The sequence below is a fragment of the Neovison vison genome, chromosome 9 (genome assembly GCF_020171115.1).
Source record: "Neovison vison isolate M4711 chromosome 9, ASM_NN_V1, whole genome shotgun sequence".
Classification (NCBI taxonomy): domain Eukaryota; kingdom Metazoa; phylum Chordata; class Mammalia; order Carnivora; family Mustelidae; genus Neogale; species Neogale vison.
The window spans coordinates 92,768,983-92,790,584 of record NC_058099.1 but is presented as its reverse complement, the minus strand read 5'-3'; the positions used below and the strand labels follow the sequence as shown (position 1 = coordinate 92,790,584).

The window sequence follows — 21,602 nt, the reverse complement described above, 5'->3', positions numbered from 1 at the left end:
TGTGGAGGAGTGCACAAGGCAATAAACAGCTTTTGCAGGCAATTAAATGCAGAAGTGAAATTGAGCTGCTGGTCAGCGGAACTAGCCATTCATCGTGAGTCTGTTCCAGTGTCACAAATGTTATTCCTGTTTCACAGCAGGACAGGAATCTGTGATTGGGCCACAAATCTCCAGAGGCTGGAGGCAGACCCTGAGGCGATTACAGCAGCTCTCAGCATGCAGGGCATGAACACGGAAGAGGCCTGAGATGCTGGGATGTTGACCTACTATGCTGCTCTATTTCTTTTAGTAGATTTTGCACTTAGTAGGTGCTCATAAATATTTGTGGCTTGTTTGATTTTATAGGGACACCTACCGGAAGCCTCAGCTTTACAATAAAAAGTGAATGATTTCTTTCTGCAAGTAACTCAATGCCCTCCCTACTGATCTCCAGAAGGCTAGCTTTAAAAAATGATGCTGATCTGCAGTTATGTCAGTTCTTCCTAGGAGTCAAAAAGTCAGCTCTTTGTTGAGAAACATGTCTTGCTCCCTCAACACACACTGATCCACCGAGCAACAAGGGGAGGAGAATAACAAACAGAACAGTGGCTCGCTCTGGAGAGGAGTGAGGAAGGAAGTCAGCTCCTAGCAGCAAGTCAAGAAGGTGGATAGAGGAGATGCTGCCAAAGGTTTGGGCCCTTGAGGCGGAGCCAGGGTCTGACCAAGAGAAGACGCAGACAGGAGAAGCTAGCGCGGAGCTCTCCAGATGCACATGTGGGACACCTGCCACAAAGGAGATGAAGAACATGACGAAAGGCATGGGAGCACCCACATGCTGCCCTCCCCTGGGAAGCTTCCACCAGGAGGGCACAGGGCATGGCCCAAAGAACAGAGCCAGGGCACCTTCCCGAAACTGTGGGGCCACAGCTCAGATGGCTGTTCCATACATGCCTGCCCTAACAACTTGGTTTAAGAAGTGAGTCGTCCAGGGTGCCTGGGTGGCTCAGTCATTAAGAGTCTATCTTCTGCTCAGGTCATGATCCCAGGGTCCTGGGATCAAGCCCCACGTTGGGATCCCTGCTCAGCGGGAAGCCTGCTTCTCCCTCCCCCACTCTCCCCGCTTGTGTTCCCTCTCTGGTTATGTCTCTCTCTGTCAAATAAATAAATAAAATATTTTAAAAAAAAACAAAAGGAGTGAGTGATCCAGTTCTTATAAATAGCAGTAACACTTACTACTTGTAAGTACTGCTTGAAGGTGTTCACTATTTAATTAATACTTCTCTATAACTTACACATCTTAAAGGTATGTTGCATCTTTATAATCATTGTCTACGCTTTTGGTTTTCTCTTTGCTAAGTGGAACACATTCTTTCTCCCCCAACCCTGATAAAAATTATTCCCAATACTTTCATACTTGGCCCCTACTCACATGTCAGTCTTTTAACAGCAACTAAAATGTGCCTTATGTATTCTGTATCTTGTTACAGAGGGGATCTGAGATAACTAAGTAAAATACATATGAACAGAAGACTAAAAATGGGTAGATTTTTAAAAAATAATGCTTAATGAAAACAGGTCACTGTGGTTCACGCTGGCATGGCCCTTGGTGAGCCTAGAAGCTTCCCCGTGCAGTAATCTCCTCACTGCAGGTGCACTACCACTGCGTATCCAGGCAGCAATGAAGGCAGGACTATGCCCACCTCACAGACAAAAACGCAGAGATTCAAAGGCTGTTTTGTATTTTGCTCAACGCTTCAAGAACAGTTGAATCACACATTAGAAACGAATATAGATGTTCCAGCACGAGACCCCAGGTTCCTCTAGTCCAACAGACCTAGCTGTCAGTCCAGCCTCTGCCATCACTGACTGTGGGTACAGAGTGAATCCTTTCTGCTCTGGATCTCCATTTTCTCTGCAGCAGGATGGGCTGAACTGAAACCGAATAGGACCCACTGCGGCTCTGATCATCCCTGGCTTGATGGTCACCTGCCACTTTGCAAACTGATGGCTTGCATCTCTATAGGCTCTTGCATTTTATTTTATTTTTTTAGATTTTTATTTATTTATTTGACAGAGAGAGAAATTACAAGTAGGCAGAGAGGCAGGCAGAGAGAGAGGGAGAAACAGGCTCCCTGCTGAGCAGAGAGGCCAATGCAGGGCTCGATCCCAGGACCCTGAGATCATGACCTGAGCCGAAGGCAGAGGCTAAACCCACTGAGCCACCCAGGTGCCCCAGCTCTTGCATTTTAGATGTTAGGAGTTTATTTCCAAAAGAACTACTTTTTATGGGTCTCACACCAAAGTTGTAAGTCAAGCTTGTGTTTATATTTGGTCATAAGGTTAATCCAGACTCCTACGGCATCAGACTTAGAGGGAATGGAGAAGCCCTATGGTCAAGTTCCCTTGTCGCAATCATTAGGATCATTTTCTAGGTTACAGACACATTGCAGGTGCACCTAAATATGCTTTACTGATAATCATAGTCAAAGGAAAGTTGTATGCAGATTCCAAAAACAACTTTCAGACAGCAGGGAACTCAGCATATTTTAAACACTTAACTGCCAAGATGGCATTTTGCAGGAAAGCTTCAGAGGTCCCATTCTCAGCCATCTGAAGTAACCACACATCCACACCACTCTAGAAGTTTCTGCCTAATTCCAACCTCCATGAGTGAAGAAAGAAAATCAGAACAGCGTTCCAAGAAGATCCCCAGTAAAAAGCAAAGCACTTAGGTAGAAATTCTAAGCCCAAAAAAACTAAACAGGGTGGCCTTAATGTTCATATTAATTGGTGGTGGTTTCCGTGGCCCCGAGTTTTTGGCAGACCCAATGGTAACTAGTGCTGAGAAACACTGGAGCCAGAACTCCAGCTCTCCTGTCTGGTGGCTGTGTGACCTTAGCTAAGTCAGCCCTGAGTCTCAATGTCCTTCTCTCTAAAGAGGAGACAACATGATCTGCTTCCTGAGGCCATGAGGAGGACTCGCTGGCCAGCAAAAACTGGCTGTCATCACTAGTGCTATTACTTACTAAGAGGAATGGGAATCAACTACAGCAGCAGAAAAGGACCTGGTTCTGCAAAATAATTTGTTATATGAGAACAGATTGCCAATGGCGACTGGCTAGGAAAGAAATTAAGCCCAGCCTCCTTAGAAAATAAACACATATGTTACATGATGTCTTGGCATCTCTCCTGGGCAGCTAACCAGGGAAACCTCTCTCCATAGGTGATGGTGCAAGAGAAAGCATGAATAGCCTCAAAGCTGCCTGATCCCACAGGACGAAGAAAGTTTGGGCACAGTTCTTCCTTCCCGCTTTGCTAGCCAGGGTGCAGGAACTTGCCCTAGGGGTACTCTCTCCTTGCACATAGCACCTGAGATGTCTCTCCAAGACCAGGCAAGGAAGATGGCTGAGAGAGCCTGTCTCCTCTTGGCTGTCCCTGGGAGGGAGGGACTTGGCAAGAGTCCTCCAAGGAAATCCAAGACCTCTGCCACCCCATTCCCAAGTTTTCCAGGTGGAATAAGAAGAGCATTAGGGTGTCAAGCGTCATACTCCAGCTCCCATCTTACGCCTGCTGAACGAATCTGATGAAGTAGATGTTAGACTTCGCTCTAAAGCTGATCATGAGCTCGTCAGCTTTCTCTCAGAACACACTTAAGATGTTTTTTGCTCATCCATTTTCTCATAAGCAATAGGTTCACCTTCCTACTTTATCCTTAAAGCCTGGAAGTAGCCAGGAAACTAGGACACTTCTGTAGTAGTCCCTGCTTCCCGGAATCTACAGGCTGCACTGTATTTTTGGTTTTTTGTTTTTTTCAGAATTACAAGATACATCTTTCTCCTTCCAGAGAAGAGAGTCTCTGATAGAAATCAACCTAAAACTTGCCCCTACTAATAAAGTCCAGCCGGTATGTGGAGAAGCTTGCAGGGGTCCAGGCTGACTGATCCACAAATCACTGCACTTCCTCTACCGCGTGTTACTCTGAATTCTCACACTCACAAGGCTGTAAGGTCTCTTCTTAAAAAGTATGATTCTAAAAAATAAAATGTGTTGAAAACATGAAAATGTGTAGCCCAGCGGATTACAGCAGACGTACTGATGGGCTGAAGAGGTCTGATCCCAAACTGTAATGAGAGAATCCACAAAGTGGGGAAGCGTGAATATTAAGAACTTCTCCACACCTAAAAAATGCAAAATAGAATAGAATTGCTCACAGGAAAAGTTCAACTCACATTTTTTTAAGGTGCACATAAGAAGGTCAAAGATTTGCCCTGAACTCCCAAATATGTCTGTCCATTGTGCTGGAAGCCCCACTGACAAAGCCTGAACATGGTAAACATACCCAAAATACATTCTCCCACAATCATAACACTGAGGTCAGAGGGGGCTTGGCGGGGGTGAGTGTCAGCACCTGTGTGTCCACACTCCTGCAGCAGGAGGACCCAGCCTGGGAATGCTTTCCCTGCCTCCACCTGCCTCACACGTACTCTAGGATTGAAATGGTTAAAGCTGAAGAAGCAGGACAGCTTCTGGTACAACACTCCTTTCCTGACAATGCAAAATGCTTTCTTTCACCTGAGATGTTAATTTAAAAGTTCTTGGTTATGGATACCTGGGTGGCTCAGTCGTTAAGCTTCTGCCTTTGGCTCAGGTAATGATCCCAGGGTCCTGGGATCAAGCCACACATTGGGCTCCCTGCTCAGCGGGAAGCCTCCTTCTCCCTCTCCCACTCCCCTTGCTTGTGTTCCCTCTCTAGCTGTCTCTCTGTATCAATTAAATAAATAAAATCTTTAAAAAAAATAAAAGTTCTTAGTTGTACACTGAGTATGACTGATGATCTTCATTTCCAACTTAAAACAAAAACAAAAACCAACAATTTGGCCCAGAATGACAATGACCTAATTCCTTTTCTTACCTTGCTTCCACAGAAACATACAGATGATAACCCTTCTCCCTCCCAAGGTGCTAATTCATCACTAACATTACTGCCAGCCAGAAGGCTGCACCCACCATGTTCTAAGCTGCTCAAAGAAAGTGGGGATGAGCCTGGAGGGGGAGAGACCTCACACAGTGAACCCCTTGTGAATCTGACTCTACCCAATGGGGTCTTTATGTAAAATGATAGTGAAAAATAAAATGAGAAAAGTTAAAACTTCAAACGCAAACGTATACAAGCATACTCCCTTACAATCCCTGCAGCCAACCTCTGGGGTCACATGACATCATGGGAGCGTGAACCCCTTTCCACAACATTGGCATAACGTGTACACACATGTGTGAGCTGGTCGTGGGTATGTCTGTGTGTGCTCTCGACACATTCAGTCGCTCTGGGTAATGCCTTACCTGCCACTGGTTTCCTGTCTGCCCAGGCACATAAGGTGCTGGGAGACTCCGAAGGCTGTTCTTCACAGGGGACCCGCCAAGGGGGCTTCCCACGTCCCCAGAAGAGGAATCCGCAGCCAAGGCCATGGAGTACTGCGGGTAATTGTACAGATTGTTGTAGTAAGGGAACAGAGACGGCTGGTAGAAGCTGCTGTAGTAGGTGGAGTCAGACACCAGGTCAGGTGTGTTCTCCACGTGCCCTCTGCTGGTGACAGCAGGAATATCCTGGATGACCATGCGTCCCTCTAGAAAGAAAGACAAAAAGACCATACGGTATTAAATGCGGGAGCGGGGGTGAGGGGGTGGTCCACAAAACTTTTAACTCGAAACCCTGGCCACCTATGGCCTTCCTCATCTCCAAAGGGGTAGGGGAAGGGTCTGGAACACGCTGCTTCCTCCTAGGGCTGAAATACAGGATAAGTGTCTAAGGCTGGCCAAACGAGTAACACAGCTGGGCGACCCTTGCTGGTCAGTTCTTTTTACTGATAATACCAAAAACATTTTACTAACATAAAGCTTGACCAGATTTAACTTCTCCCCAGAGAATCCTATTCTAACATCAAGAAATTAGAGATCAACTCTAGTTAACTTGGCTGTCATCATTTCTACAACAAAATTAATTTTACTTCACTCTAAATAAATAGAAAAATCCCACTGCCCTAACTATAGTAGTCACACTGATATATCAAAGAGCCATAGTGAAAGGCTAAGAGTTGAAGCAAACATTGTTTCCTTCACTTCCTTCCACAGCTGATACTGTATTCTTCAGGAGTCTGGCCAATGGTATATACTGGGGTAGACAAACTTCTTCTGTAAAAGGTCAGTTCGTAACTATTTCAGGCTTTGGGAGCCATTCAGCTGCAGAGTGGCTGTGCTGCAATAGAACTTTATTCATGAGCGCAGACATTGGGGCGAAGCAACCTAAAGGCTACAGGTTCTCAACCCTGGGTCTAGATATTAAATTGTGTCGATGGCAATAAACAAGCAGACTTCCAAGTCATCTCTCCAAAGCACATCCATTAAACAATGTTCAAAGAGTGGGTCCGCATGCCTGAAATGGCCGCAAGGTGTCAGGATGCCCCTCCCCAGGGAGTACACAGTCAAGGGTGAAACATGTGATGGGATTACAAATAACAGCAAGGATGATCACACAGGAAGACCCAGAAACTTTTATGGAAACCCAAAGACTGGGAAGATGACCTGCAGCCTAGAAAAGATTACAGAGATCTTGGGGGGAAAAAACTGTACACCAGCTGCCCTTTAATGGAGGAGCAGAAAGAAGTGTAAACAAGGACAAAAGACTAGGAGCAGGAAAGGGGGAGGGCTTGGGAGTGCTGGACAGGGCAGTAGGGTTGAAGAACTGGGTGCAGGGAATGGGAAAAAGTGGAGCTGGAGTGAGGGGTGGGGAAGCCTCTTCAGACCCTGCAGGGTACAGCAGGACCTCAGATGATTTCCAAGCCAGGAGCTCATGGTCCGATCTGTGTTGCAGAGTGATTTACCTGATGGCAGGCTTAGGACAAGCAGAAAGAGAACCCTGAAGTCTGCAAACAGAAGTGAGGGACCTGTGCCATGCATGGGGAGACAACTCAGCAGACCTGGAGGGGCGGTCTGGGGAGAGGGAGAAGCCTGGTGTGGCAGGGGAGAGGGAGATGGTGGGTTCTGTTGAATAGAGGAGATGCTGGAGGCACATGCAGGCTACTGGGGAGGGCAAGAAAGTGCACTCCTGGCAGAGAGGAGGCGGACAGCAGGGATCCGGGCACCCAGGAGGTGCCGGCTGCCTCTGGGGAGAGGAGGAGGGAGTTGTTAAAAAACAGTGTGTTCTGGGAGAAGAGAAGGGATCCGGGGGCAGAACTGGGACAACGGAGGAAAGAACACAACGTCACACAGGCCGAAGTTGATGGGGATCCTGGAGGAGCCAGGATGCCTTGTCAACTGCAGCTAAGACATCAAGCAAATCAGTTCTGGAAAAGACCAACCGAGGACTAGGTAAGTCTTCAGGGCCTTGTGGTTTTTGCACAGTGGAAGGAGCAGGAGCTTCCAAGAGGTCAAGGAGCAAGTAAACAATGAGACAGACAGACCACAGGAGCACGGACAGCCTTCTCTTCAGCAGAGTGCTGGTCCAGCAAGCAGGCAGCGTGCCTCCGGTTCACCCGCATGTCCCCGTGTCTAGCAGTGCAGGTCATGCAGTGGTCAGGATTTGCAGAAGGGATCAAGGCATAATGGTTTCCGAGCAGCCAGGCATCAAAATAAATGTGAGGAAAACAGGGAAGCTCCTAATAAGATGTTATCTCATTTTTAAACCACAGAGAAGGGTTGAGCGTAGATAAGTGGGGAGAAGCCAGCAGACAGAACTTCCCCAGAGTCAACACATGGCCCAGAGCAGATGGCTCAGATGTCCACTGGCTAAATGTGGAAGGGGAAAAAGAAAATATAAAAAAGGTACAAGTTCTGTTTTACAACCTCATTTTAAAGTCAGTACTAACGTCTCTTTTCTCTCAAAGAACACCAAATTCATCCCCTTAAGCTCCTGCCAATGTTCTGTCAAGCCAATTTTTATTATAATTCTTCCCTTTCTTCTCTCCTCTTCCCAGATGGTGAGATGAGAAATTCCAGTTTGTTATTCTACACCGCATTGAGAGAAGACCCATGCCTATTCTCTCCTCCTGAACTCCCCTACTTTTTCTTATTTTAAACACCAAACTCATGCCATAACAGGTGGTTTTCAGTAGCTAATTCAAGTGTTTAATGTTGTGTCTTCATTGTTTTCCTGATTAAATTAGCAATTTAAGTTTTGCAAAAATGACAAGTTGTATGGATATTTAAATCAGAGAATGAATGACATATACCTTTTAAAATTTTTCACTTAAATTAGATTTAATTAACAAATAGCCTATCATTAGTTTCAGGGGCAGAATTTGGTGATTTATCACTTGAGTATAACACCCAGTGCCCATTACATCACATGCCCTCCTTAATGCCCATCATCCAGTCACCCCAGCCTCCCCACAGACCTCTCCTCCAGTAATCCTCAGTTTGTTTCCTAGAGTTAAGAGTCTCATATGGTTAGTCTCCCTCTCTATTTTTATCTTATTTTTCCTTCCTTTCCCTCATGTTCATCTGTTTCGTTTCTTAAATTCCACGAGTGAAATCATGTGGTATTTGTCTTTCTCTGACTTATTTTGCTTAGCATAATACCCTCTAGTTCCATCCATGTCATTGCAAATGGCAAGATTTCATTCTTTTTGATGGCTGCATACTAGTCCATTGTACATATGTATGTACGTACATATGTGTGTGTGTATATGTGTATATATACCACATTTTCTTTATCTGTTAATGGGACATCTGGGCTCTTTCCACAATTTGGCTATTATGGACATTGCTCTATAAACATTGGGGTGCACATGACCCTTTGAGTCACTATGTTTGTATCCTCTGCGATACAAGAATAAATACCTAGTAGTGCAGTGACTGGAACAGAGGAAAGTTTTATTTTTAATTTTCTGAGGAACTTCCATACTGTTTTCCAGAGTGGCTGCCTCCGTTTGCATTCCCACCAACAGTGGAGGAGAGTCCCCTTTCTCTGCATCTGTTAGTTTCCTGAGTTGTTCATTTTAGTCATTCTGACTGGTGGGAGGTATTATCTTGTTGCAGTTTTGATTTGTATTTCCCCAATGCCAAGCGGTGCTGAGCGTTTTTCCATGTGTCTGTTGGCCATTTGTATGTCTTCTTTGGAGAAATGTCTGTTCATGTCTTCTGCCCATTTCCTGACAAGATTTTTTGTTTTTTGCGGTGTTGAGTTTGATAAGTTCTTTATAGGTTTTGGATTCTAAGCCCTTTATCCGATATATCACGAATGACATTGTCTTAACCACTCAGTCACAAGCAGTGATGGGACATCCATACACAGTCTCAGACATTTAGGAAGGCATTTTAGATGCTCATCTGTGTCCCCGCAGTGAGAAATCTGGATACCCCTTACGCCCTGCCCTTCAAAAGCAAGGGTCTCAATACAGAAAACAAAGTACTTTAGTGGATAAAGAGTTAAATAGAACCCCAAGAACACTAGCATTCTACAGACACGGGTTCATGAATTTCTGCATCACAACTCAGTCAGGATCTTTCAGCAGGTCTCACTCAGCTCTAACCAGCAACAAAATGATGCTGGTAATATTTCTCAAGGCAACAAGAGGATGGCCTGAAAAAACTGCACAGGGAACCTCAAATGACATGCTATGTCAGGTCAGAGCAAGGATTTGCTTTGCTATAGCAGACTGTCATTAGCCAGTGATGCCATCACTTCCCACCCACCCATATTTTATTTCTTCTTTCAGATTAAAGAATAAATTAAGATACATGTTGGAAAAGCTTCATTTCATACCAGTATTCAAATAATAAGAATCATTTGAGCTCTTTTTTTTCCCCCAATTTATTTATTTTCAGAAAAACAGTATTCATTATTTTTTCACCACACCCAGTGTTCCATGCAAGCTGTGCCCTCTATAATACCCATCACCTGGTACCCCAACCTCCCACCCCCCCCCGCCACTTCAAACCCCTCAGATTGTTTTTCAGAGTTGAGCTCTTTAAGAAGAGATGCCTTAATATTTTCCAATCCTAAAATGTTTAATTACTCTTAAGTGACAATTCAGGGATGCCTCGTGGCTCAGTTTGTTAAGCATCCAACTCTTGATGTGGCTCTGGTCATGATCTCAGAGTTGTGAGTATGGGCAAGGAGCCTGCTTAGGTTTCTCTCTTTCCCTCTCCCTCTGCCCCTCACCCCCCACTCTCTCTCCCCCTCTCTTAAAGAAAAAAACAAAAAGTGACACTTTAAAAAGCTCTAGGGACACGTGGAATTACCAAACGCTATATCTTATAAATCACACATTTCATTTTCAAGTTGACATCAAAACTCTTGGTCAATGTTAAAAACAGCTTTATGACTCCCAGGCTTTATGCGCATGCTACTAGTACATGGAAATTTCCCAAGGTTGAAATAAACATCCATCATACAGCAGGTGTCTAATCCAGCAGCGCTCAAGAGTGTGTTCCTTACACTGGCAGCATCCGTACCACCTGGGCACTTGCAGAAATGCACACTCTCGGACCCCACCAGAGACCCACTGAATCGGAAACTCTGAAGGTTGGGCCCAGCCATCTTGAGCTTTAACAAAGCCCTCAGGAGGCTCCAATGCACTCAAAGATGGAGAATCACTGGTCTATTTTAAAGATTCAAAGCAACTGCTCCATAAGTTATCCCTAAAGATGTGACCCCTGACTGCATTATTGTGAGACTCCTTACTGGCTACACCAAATAAGAGCAAGCAAATCAATACGACTACCACCAAATCTCTGCAGAGCTCCGATCACAGGCAGTGTGTGGTGCTGTCACCAAATGGTTCCGATCCTCTCGGCCTACACCCAGCCTTTCTTCGTGTATTCTAACCACAAAAGCTTAACTCGATCTGAGCATCTATCCCCTTTGGAAAACTTTAATATTCTACATAGGGCTTCTGGAAAAATCAAGAGGAGCGGTTAATATAGAAATAATTTATTCTTTCTTTTTTTTTTTAGAGATCATTTATTCTTGACCTTAAATTATGTTTCTGTATTTATATTTGACTCATTCATTTGTTATCCTAGAACTATGTTCAAAGATTTGCTTTAGTCATAAAAGGCACAAAGAAATATTCAAAATGTTACCCTTCTTCTTAAGAATGTGCCATCTAGGGATGCCTGGGTGGTTCAGTCAGTTAAGCATCTGCCTTTGGCTCAGGTCATGATCTCAGGGTCCTGGGATCGAGCCCCATGTTGGACTCCCTGCTGAGCAGGGAGTCTCCCTCTCCCTCCGCCCTTCCCATCCCCCACTCGTGCTCCCTTTCACCTTCTCTCTCTCAAATAAATAAAATCTTAAAAAAAAAAAAAGAAAGTGCCATCTACTTGGGAAAATAAGCACAGATTGAGAAATCTACAAAGCATTCAACTCATTGCCACAATGACAGTATAGGCAGATGTCACCATCAGCAAAAGTAGTGGAGATGGGAGCCAGGATGGGGATTTAGACAAGATGGCATGGGGACACACTCGAAGGAGAATGACAGCAACAGGATCATGAAGGAGGAGAAGCACAGGAATGTTGCAGAGACAGTGCCCAGATGAGCCTGGCAGGAGTCCAGAGTTGATGTCAAAGGCCCACAGGTGATGAGAATGGGAAGTTGTGTTGGCTCAAACCATGGAAAACCTTGGATGTGGAGGCCAGCCAAGGACTTCTGGTTTCTTCTCAAGCTATAGCGAGTCAATGAAGGTTCTCAGAGTGAGGGAGCAACATAAAAACATTTTAGGGGGGCACCGGGGTGGCTCAGTTGTTAAGCCTCTGCCTTCAGCTCAGGTCACGATCCCAGGGTCCTGGGATGAAGCCCCACATCAGGCTCCCTGCTCAGTGGGAGGCCTGCTTCTCCCTCTCCCACTCCCCTTGCTTGTGTTCACTCTCAGACCTCTGTGTTTCTCTCTATCAAATAAATAAAAGCTTAAAAAAAAAGTTTTAGGAAAGGTGATCCAAGCACAAACAACAGATCTATGAGAATAAGGAGGCAGGAGAATGGACTACACTAGAATCGTTTCTTCTGAATAGATGGCCTAGAAGTTAGGCTATGCTATACTTTTTAAATAGTCAGGGCCTGGAGACGTAATGATGAGCTTGTACAGGGAGGCTGCAGTAATGCCCGGAATCCCTGGCTTGTCTGTGCTGCGGGCTACTCCCGTCAAACAACCAAGTCACACCCTGGCACCCAGGGAAGCCACCCAGCTCTGCAGTCAGACCCCTGTTCTGCTGCCGGGTGATCATGTGACACTCCAGCCTGTGAAGAGCAGAGCTCTCACCCAGACAGGGGAAGAGTAAGAACAGAAGCAGAACATGCTACCTCTCCTACCTCCGCTCCAGCCTAATTCCCAAAAGAGTAACTAGAGACCTTGTCTGGAACGCTGGGACATCATCGTCAAAGCTGGTCGGTTGGGCCAAGTGTCAGTACTGACTGGCAATAAACCCAGAGGCAGAATTTTAACTCCTAAATCACAAAACTCATATAAACTAACCATGCACAATTTGAAATGTATATGTATGTATATATTCAGAAAAGTGGTTCCCCACGTACGAACTCTTAATAGGCTATTCCTAACACTTTTCTGAGCCATAGAGGGAAAAAAGGGAAACACTGGCAGCTGGCTCCACAGACTTGATCTAAACGCTGTGAATTCCTCCTGCCCAGCCCCATACCTGACACACACTGTGATAGGGGCATTTTAACTGCATGGCCAGGATGACGAAGCACAAAGACAGGGGAAACATCTTACTGAGTTTGCTGAAAATTCTTAAGCTGGATCTCACTTTATTTTTCGAGAGTAAACACGGCCAAGATGACTTAAAATGGGATTAGTAATAAGAGAAAACAGAGCAGCTTGTGCTTTCCCAAGACAATGTGGTAGCTTTCTTAACCAGCAGTCTCTTGTAAAAATTATCAACCTCTAGGTCCTCTGCCAAGATGTCAATGGAAGAATGAAGTCGGACCTTTTCAGTGCTGGTATTTATTACTGGTACAGTACTAATTTGTGCTAGAAGGAAAACAGGTCAGCAGGACTGGATTCAACAACTCAGAAAGCAAGAAGGAGTTAGAGGAGCATGTTATCTGGAAAAATGACCAATGGCATCCGTCTGACAGAGACGTGTGTGGAAATATTGCCTGCAGACTGGATCCCTTTTTATTGCCATGCTCGTGTTCGTAGCTCAGTACATTTACCTTCCACCCAGCCAGTTCTTTGATAAGGCGTCCCAATGCCTCTGCTACTTTTTTTTTTTGCACTAACATATGCAGCGTGAAATATGATTCACTCCTTCATGAAAGATCGATACCCACACTTGATAAATACCCGTATTGATCTTGCAGTGTTATATGCTGGTCTCCGGGCCCATGGCATATTAATAGTAGTTAACCAGTAATTCATTTTAAGGTATGTGAAGGCTTTTTTTCCTACTCTTCTCTAGTGTCAAGATTCTCAGAGTTGTTGCACTTTGAGTCCTTTACATTCAAACCAAGAGTCAGACTCCCTTTTCAATGACAAAACCAAACCCCAGTTTCCAATATGAAAGATCGCACAGAAAACCAGAATTAACAGTTTACAAATAATAAGACTATTTATGATTCACAGTCATCTGAGTTAATTTACTGAGAATGGTTCATTTACATATAGCAGGTTTTATTTTTCTTTGTGATCCCATGCCTTGCATGGTCCCTGTCTTACTTAATTAGCTTCTGGTTCTAAGAGTTATCCACCGGGCAAAATCGTTCACTGCTAAGTTTGAGATCTCAAGATTACCCATCTAACGTGTTGTGCTGAATATTAGGAGGATACAGAAAAAGTGTCAGTCATTTTCTCTATTTCCTTTTTTTTTTAAGGAAAATTAAGGTCTTAAGACTGTGTTCAATGATGACCTGTCAGGGAACTGGGAAGACAACGGGGCTACCTCCCTGGGATAAGAAGACTTGCTCAGCAACTGGCTTTTTTTTTTTTTACACCTTTCTTGTTGGCAGGGCTACCCCTATGCCCAGATTATCAGCTCCTGGAATTTCCTAGACCTAGGAATAATGGACAGACACTGAGAGATGTTTCCAGTCTCTCCCCATCAAGGGGAGAACCTGGAGAAAGACACAGGATGTCACAGACATCCTGTGAGCTGACCGCTGGAACCTCTAAGCACGCACACAATTCCAACACAAGCTTGCCATCCTGACAAGGGAATGGGTGGGTTTGCAGAGGGAGAGCAGAGCTGGCACAGTGGGAGACCTAACCATGGAGGGCGCCGTGTGCCTACTGTCCCGTAATAGGTGTCTGTGACGATGAACAAGGGACCATCACCACTGCTGGCACCTTCCCCGGATGGAGACACAATTCATGTTCAACATAAGAAACTTACTGTGCACAAGGCAACCTGTGTGGGACCTTGGGGCACAAAGGCTGCAGTCCCTGGCACTGCGGGACTCACAGGGACAGTGTGAGACAAACACACAGAAGGACAGACTGGCCAAGGCTGTGGGAAAACACAAAGCGTGCGAAGGGAGGGAGAGATGAAGTCCAGCCTTCCAAGTACATGTTCTGCTGCTGCTGGCTCACTCACGTCACTCTTGTGCACAAAGCAGGGAATGTGCTTGAGCCAATTTCTCTTTTTTCCCAAGGGGTTTTTAAAAAATGTAATCTGGTCCTGGAGGAACTGCCAAGTTCAGTGTTCTTAGGGTGAAGGCTTTTCAAAACAAAACGAATCTGAGGTTGGTCTTTCAAGCCAGGAGCAGGTCTGGTTCAAAGGTGTGTAGAGTATCAATGTGGGATACAAATGGATCTGAAGAGACATAGAGAGGGAGAGATGGAGGGAGGGAGAGACAGAGAAAAGGAGGAAGACACTGACTGATGAACATGACCACATCAGAGAAACCAAGCAGCAACTACAAGAAAAATGGAGAAAATATAAAGAGAGAAAGGCCTTCCAAGGGAGCTAGTCACAATTTGCAACAGGCCACGCCGGGGCCATTGAAAAGCCCTGGGAGTAACACATCCATTGTGTGGGGAATCCCTGAACTTGGGCTTCAAGGACCACCTGACCTCAAATTTTCTCTTGAGTATGTTCTTCTTCCTAGTTGACCTCTTAACTCAGGGCAAAGACCCTGTGGGCGAAGCTTCCCTGGAATAGGATCTGACACTCAACCCCTCAAGCAACCAGGCTGCCCTGAGTGAGCAAGACCCCCAAGAGACTGACCACAAGACAATGCTTGACTTGACCTTCACTGCTCATCTGTGGGGACCCATCTACTATTGCCCCGCATTTTCCTTTGGTAACCCTGGAAGTTATTTTGGCACTTCAGAGAGTCTATGAGGCATTCATCTGCTGTCTTCCAGGTGCTGGCCTCACTAAAAGAAATGCCCTTCTTGCTTCTCTTCCACTTGGCTCTCTGAGTGAGGATTTTTGACAGCACCAAGTGGTCGATCCTGGTCTGTTTGGGACCCCCAGAGCTGGCTGCTTCTGCATCCCCACACCCCAGCTACAAGCTCAAGTGCTGGTCAGTCCATCCCTGCCTTCAAGGTGCTTCTCTCTATGGTGAGAAAGAGCACCAAGGAGAAATTAAAGGATCACAAAAGGTTTTCATGAGAGTCTTTAAAAAATACATATATATACAAACACACATATATGTACACACACACATATACACATATATAAATACACACTCATACACACATATCCCTCCAGCAGGAGGAGAATGAGGGTGCTGCCGGCATAGGATGGAGTTCAGGCTCTCCTCCAAGAAGAAAATCCTAAGTGGATCTGAAGAAGACTGGCACCCCACAGCGCAGGCTTCCCCATGTGGTCCCAGAGAGCAGCTGATGGCATCGCACAATGTTCCCTCCCACACACGCACATCTACCTGTGTTCCCATTCCCGGGTTTTTGCTCTCCCTTCCCTCCTCCCCCTGCATGTTCCTCCTTCTACATCCCCTCCCTGTGTCCCTCAGAACTCCCGGGGGCCACCCAGGAAAACTGCTGGCTGGCAGAGAGAAAAAGATATGGAGAAAATGCCACTTCTCTGACTTCGCTAGAAAATGTCTCATGCCATGAAAGTTTTCTCCCTTTTAGGCTAGCACAGAACTCCCTATCATTGGCAAAAGGCCAGAGACAGCACGTGTCTCTGCTGGTATCGCCAGTGGGCCTGACGAGTAGCAGAGCCACCAACAGTCTCCCAGCCAGCCCGGGTTTGGGAGGGGATGGAGAAGAGAGGAGGAATGTCCGGTGCTCTGTTCTGAAAGAGACCTTACAGGGAATCCCTTCCTCCCTCTTTTTTGTATCCCTTGCACTGGGAAAACTTGAAGTTAGGAGCATTTGTGACAGACTGTGAACACAGTCGTGTCTGCTCTGGACTGTGTTCAGACAACTTCAAATGCCGAGGCTTTGTCAGGCTCTCCCGCTTGGCCACCAAGGATGCCGGGCACTGGGGTGTCTGTCTGCAAGTTTGCTCCCGGCCAGCATCCTTTGGTTTGGGATCTAGATTCCTTCATAACTTTCTCTTTAAAAATAAGATCACAGAGGGTGGTAGGTGAGGGATGGGCAGGATGGATGGTGGGTCCCAAAGAGGGCACTTGCGATGAGCACTGGGTGTTGTCCGGAAGTGATGAATCGCTGAAATCTACTCTAGAAACCCATACGGTGCTGTTAACTAACCAGAATTCAAACTTGAAAAAATTACTGAAGAATAAACACAAGGAGATCACAGGTGTTTTTGTCTTTGCTCCTTCAGGTCTCAGATGGTGATGGGGAGTTTGGACATGGACACTCAGTAAATGTGAAGAAATAAAACACCGGTTTCCTCTCATCACATTGTTTCACACGGCTTTTGCTCAGCTTGAGGTTCTGCCTTGTGCCCGTGTCGCTTCAGTGAGGAATCTGTCATGCACTGTGCTCTGGTCTTCAGGATCGATCCCTGAGAAGGCCTGCCCCCAACCGCACAGCCTGCCTCTCAGCCAGCTGTCACCCGTGGTGGCAGGGGTGGTCTGGGGGAGAATGCCTTGGGACCAGGCCACACCACAGCCCCTGTACACAGCAGCGTCCTGTGAAGACCCAACCGTGGGCAGCCACGGTGACGCCAGGACCAGCAGTCGGAGCCCGGCTCTAAACCCAGCACAGGCTGGTGTGTTTGTGTCGAGAAGTCACAGCTCATGTCTGACCGCAGCAGTTCCACCAATGCAGAGGCTCCCAGCCACAGCTCCCTGTCAGGGGTCCACGAGGTCAAACCGGTTTCCACAGTAACATTCAGATGTTACTTGCCTTCTCCACTGTGTTGACCGTTGTGCTCGTGACGTGGAAGCAGTGGTGGGGACATCAAGGCAGTCCTACCAAACTGCTCCAATGGTCACTGGGTCCCTCACAGCAGTCCTCGTTTGTAATTTTGTAAAATATTAAAGAATTTAAAAATTTTTATGTCATCTTGCTTAAGATGCCCTTGATGAAGCAGGAAAAAAAAAAAAAACCAAACCTTGATTAAATCTCTACCTTTGCCCGTCCCTTTTTAATATCCCGTGACAAAGTGGGAGGGATGCATAAAGCACTTCTCTGCGGCAACCTGAGGGCGATGGTTTCCTTGAACGAGGTACTTTGTCCAAATGTCTGAATGAAGAGCTAGACGCTCGGCTTTTTTTATGGAACACATATATACTTGAAAGAATGATGACAAACTGGCTACTGGGGCTTGGGTGCTTGGCACGGTCTTCAAAAGGAACAAAGCGAGCCTGTCACTTCAAGGAAAACAACCGACAGTATTTATTGCCCAAAAATTGAGCTTTCAAGTAAAAATCAGAATTTTTGGAAACTTAGGTCTGCCACCATGCACTTGACAGCCTCCCAAATTTGAAGACTGTTTTGACAAGCTCAGTAGCAATATTAACAAATGGGAATTTTCTGATATTTTGCAATGAAATAAGGCCTCTGGAAGATCTGTACAACTCAGTGAACTCGTATTTTTCCAAATGACCAATGAATGATGCTATAAAATAATGCATGGGTGAAAGGTCTATCTAAAGTGCAGGATGGCAGGTGCCTGGGTGGCTCAGTCCGTTCAGCACCGGACACTTAATTTCGGCTCAGGTCATGATCTCGGGGTCATGAGAAGGAGTCCTGTGTTGGGCTCTGCACTCAGTGGGGAGTCTGCTTGGGATTTTGTCTCTCTCCTGTCCCTCTACCTCTACCTCTACCTTCACCTACACACGTGCACACCCACTCTCAAAATGAGTAAATCTTGAAGTAAGTAAATAACTAAAGTGCAAGATGGACCAATGGGTTTTAATTTGTAAAGAACAAAAGGCTCGTTAGCATGGTTTCAGACTTTACCCTGCAACTAATCTTTAAGAAATCATCACCAGGACACCTGGCTGGCTCAGCTGGCTCAGACTCTTGGTTTCCGCTCCGGTCACGATCTTGCCGTTGTGAGATCCAGCGGTCTCAGGCTCTGAGCTCAGTGCAGAGTCCGCTTCAGGTTCTCGCTCTCCCTCTTTCTCTCTCAAATAAATAAGATATTTAAAAATAAACAAATAAATCATGTTTCAAGTTTTGGTCCGCTATCAGAAAACAGGCACAAGGGTCTCAAGAGGCTATTCAAACACTACTCTCCGTTCTCCAAATATTTATCTATGTGAAACTGAATTTTCATGTATCTCAATCAAAACAACAAGCGGAAGAAGCAGAGGATGGGAACTCAGCCATGTCTCACTAAGGCAGACTTAAAACAGTTTGCAAAAACGTCAAAACAATGGCAATCTCCTTACTAAGTTTTAATTTGGAAAAATATACTTATTTTTTTCATTAAAATATGTTGCTTCTGCTAACAAGTGACAGATTTATTGAAAGAATTAACAAATGTGTTTTTAATTTCTCGGTTTTGGGCTTTAATTCCATAAATGTTGATAGATAAAATCCACATCTTTATGAGCTCCTTGAGGTCCTTGATGATTAAGAGCGGGAAGGGATCCTTGCCCCTGAAGAGTTTGCTTGTGAGTCTTCTCCTTCCAGGAGGACTGACTTCAGAGCGAATGGAGTCCGGGGTCCCATCCTGAGCTAACTGCTGCCGAGTTAGCAGTTAGCAGTGAGTCCCAGGGGGGGCACCGCTGGCTCTGACCTTAAGCCAGAAACTCTCTTTTCAGTGGAGCGGACACTAAGCACTGCCCCGTATGGCCAAGCAGCAGCACTTCTGGGTGAGAGCACTGGCTCCCACGTCCAACTGCTCCATCAGATCTACGCTCTACTGCCCCAGGACCCGGGATCCAGGCACTTTGTGCTCTGCGCCCCATGTCTCCGTGTACCATGGGGATAAGGCTGCCACTGACACCAAAGAGGGTCCAGAAGGCTCTGAAGCACGGTAAGTGCTCCAGAGATGTTAGCTATTATTCTCATCACTGTTACAACATAGTGGTGGCCTTCTCTGCCATCAAGCAAGAGAGCTGCCAAATAATTCTGGGAAAAAAAAAAAAATCCCTGCCACACATGCTCATCTTTGGGGTACCACAGAAGGGCTGCGCTGCACCTGGCAGAGGCTTCCTGAACGCAAATGAACTTGGAAAGGAACAGAATCCTCCGCGCCTGGCCTTCTCTGAGGTCAGACGGTAGCCTTGAGTACAGGCGGTGTGGTATCACTCCCTAAAGTCATAATCAGGAAATGCGGGAACAATCTGTTTCTCCCACAAGGCAATCATGACAGGGCTATTTTAAACGCCAAGCACAAACCTAGAGCCAGGAAAGCAAACGAACTCTTCCCTGTGTACCTGCCATGGGCCTGAACCCATCTCGATCCAGTGAAGTGAATACAGCCATGGAGGGGTAGGCAGAGCTGACCCCTGCTTCCTGTCCTCAAACTCTCGTCCCCCATCCCCACCGCCTGGAGTACTCAGTTCTGCTTCTGAGAAGCACAACGATGATGGTGCCGCTTCCCTTAAGTCAGTCATGGATTTTATTTATTTGGGGGGGACCGCTGCTGTTCCAAGGCTGAACTTTTAGCTTGCTATAAAGTTAATGTGCTATTCAATGTTCATTCCAGGCAAGACTGTGGGGCTGTGTATTTTCTGCCACCCCCAGAAGCCCATTATCTGTAATTGCCCATTACCATGCATAATCATTTCTCCTAGCCTGGTCCGTGACCTCCAGGGCTGCAGGCTGTTACAGCTAATGCTCCATCTCACCAAATTTGTGAAGGCAGCTCTCCTGACCCGTAGTACCTGCAAGGGGCTGTTCCGAGTCAACACCAGAAGCGTCTGCAGGCACGCTTACCTTGAATCAGCGATGTTTCAGATTTCTTCCCGATGCACCTTTCCCACCTCCATGGAGTCTTACCTCCCCACGAACAACAGGAAAATGAAGCATAACCCACTCTCCACTGTGTGGGAGCTGGTAACCCAAACTGGGAATCATCTGCAGCCCTTTGTACTCCTTTTTCTTTGAAGTTGGTTATTTAGTTGTATCACACTTTTTAAAGACTGCTAGTGGGAGAAGGTGGAGGTGAGGTTGGGCAAAACTTTAAATCTTAAATTCAATATATATGCTCCCACAATTAGTGGGGGTTTTTGTTTGTTTTTTGAGTAGGAAGAGGTGCTGTGCTCTAATCAGTGATGACAACGGACCTCGGGGATTCCATGTGCACTTAAGACATTACTTCTAGAATGGACATTCGGTCCCCCCACAGCGAGTCACTCTACAGCCATCCCACTTTCCAGCGTTAGCAGGGAATGGGCGGAAGGGATAGGACGCTGGCTGCATGTGGCGCAGGGCCTGGGGGTGTGGCCATCCCTGGGCACTTCCTTGGCTTCCCCACAATGGCCTCCTTCCGGAGCCCTGCTGCACAGTGCCAGCCTGACAGTGGGATGCACAGTGCCAGCCTGACAGTGGGAGACGCGCCTCTAAGCACGGATCCAGTTCACGCCAAGACCCGAAAGAGCAGCGCTGTTCGAAATGAGACCACTCAACGGCTGCATGGCCACTCGCGGCTGCTGCCCCCATGCTGTCCACCAGCACCTCCTGGATGTGTGGCCTTTCAGCGTTTGCCATTTTTATCCTCCCTCGGTCTTTCCTTCCTCTTCAATGAAGCTCCTCTAAAATTAACAGAAGTCAGTTCTAAGTATAAACCCTGGTCACTGCTCAACGCTCTTCGTTACCAAAGCCAGGTCTGGTGAACTGAGAAAAGGAAGCCTAACAAGCTTTTCACAGAGTCGGGCACCAGAGAAGCCTATGCTGTAATTCTGCCCCTTGTTCTGATGTCTGGAGAAGTAAGAGGGGTAAGTCTGAGCACGTGTGCACAAGAGCGGTGGATAAGGCTGAGGCTCCCGCACTTGGCCACAGGCCTCATCGTTAGGGGAAAAGGAGGCCATGCAGACACCACCAGTGAATGTGCCAGGTTTAAAAAACATCTGTTGCTGCTGAAAAAGAGTCAAGCCTGACAATTTCCTGGGGGAGCACATAAGTGACTGCTCATGGTTTAAGTGATGACACGGCGATGCACCAAACACAGAGTCTAGAGTTCTCAGATTCCAAAGACAGAGACCTGGTCAGAACCTCATCTCACCCCACTAGGGAAGGTCAGGCAGGACAGCGACTGAGAGCTGGGATCTGGTCTGAGGGCACCACACCGGTCTGAAGCCCCTAGCTTGTGGCTCTTCCGACTCCTCCCTGAG

At 46.4% G+C, this 21,602-nt stretch overlaps 1 protein-coding gene across 1 annotated transcript in view; it reads right to left on the bottom strand.

Annotated features, from left to right (window-relative positions):
- Positions 1–21,602, bottom strand: part of DMRT1 (doublesex and mab-3 related transcription factor 1) — a 103,374-nt gene that overhangs the window by 55,353 nt on the left and 26,419 nt on the right. Inside the window, exon 3 of the mRNA XM_044264345.1 lies at positions 5,320–5,603. Coding sequence (XP_044120280.1) covers positions 5,320–5,603 — 284 coding nt within the window. The remainder of the gene's footprint in view (positions 1–5,319; positions 5,604–21,602) is intronic.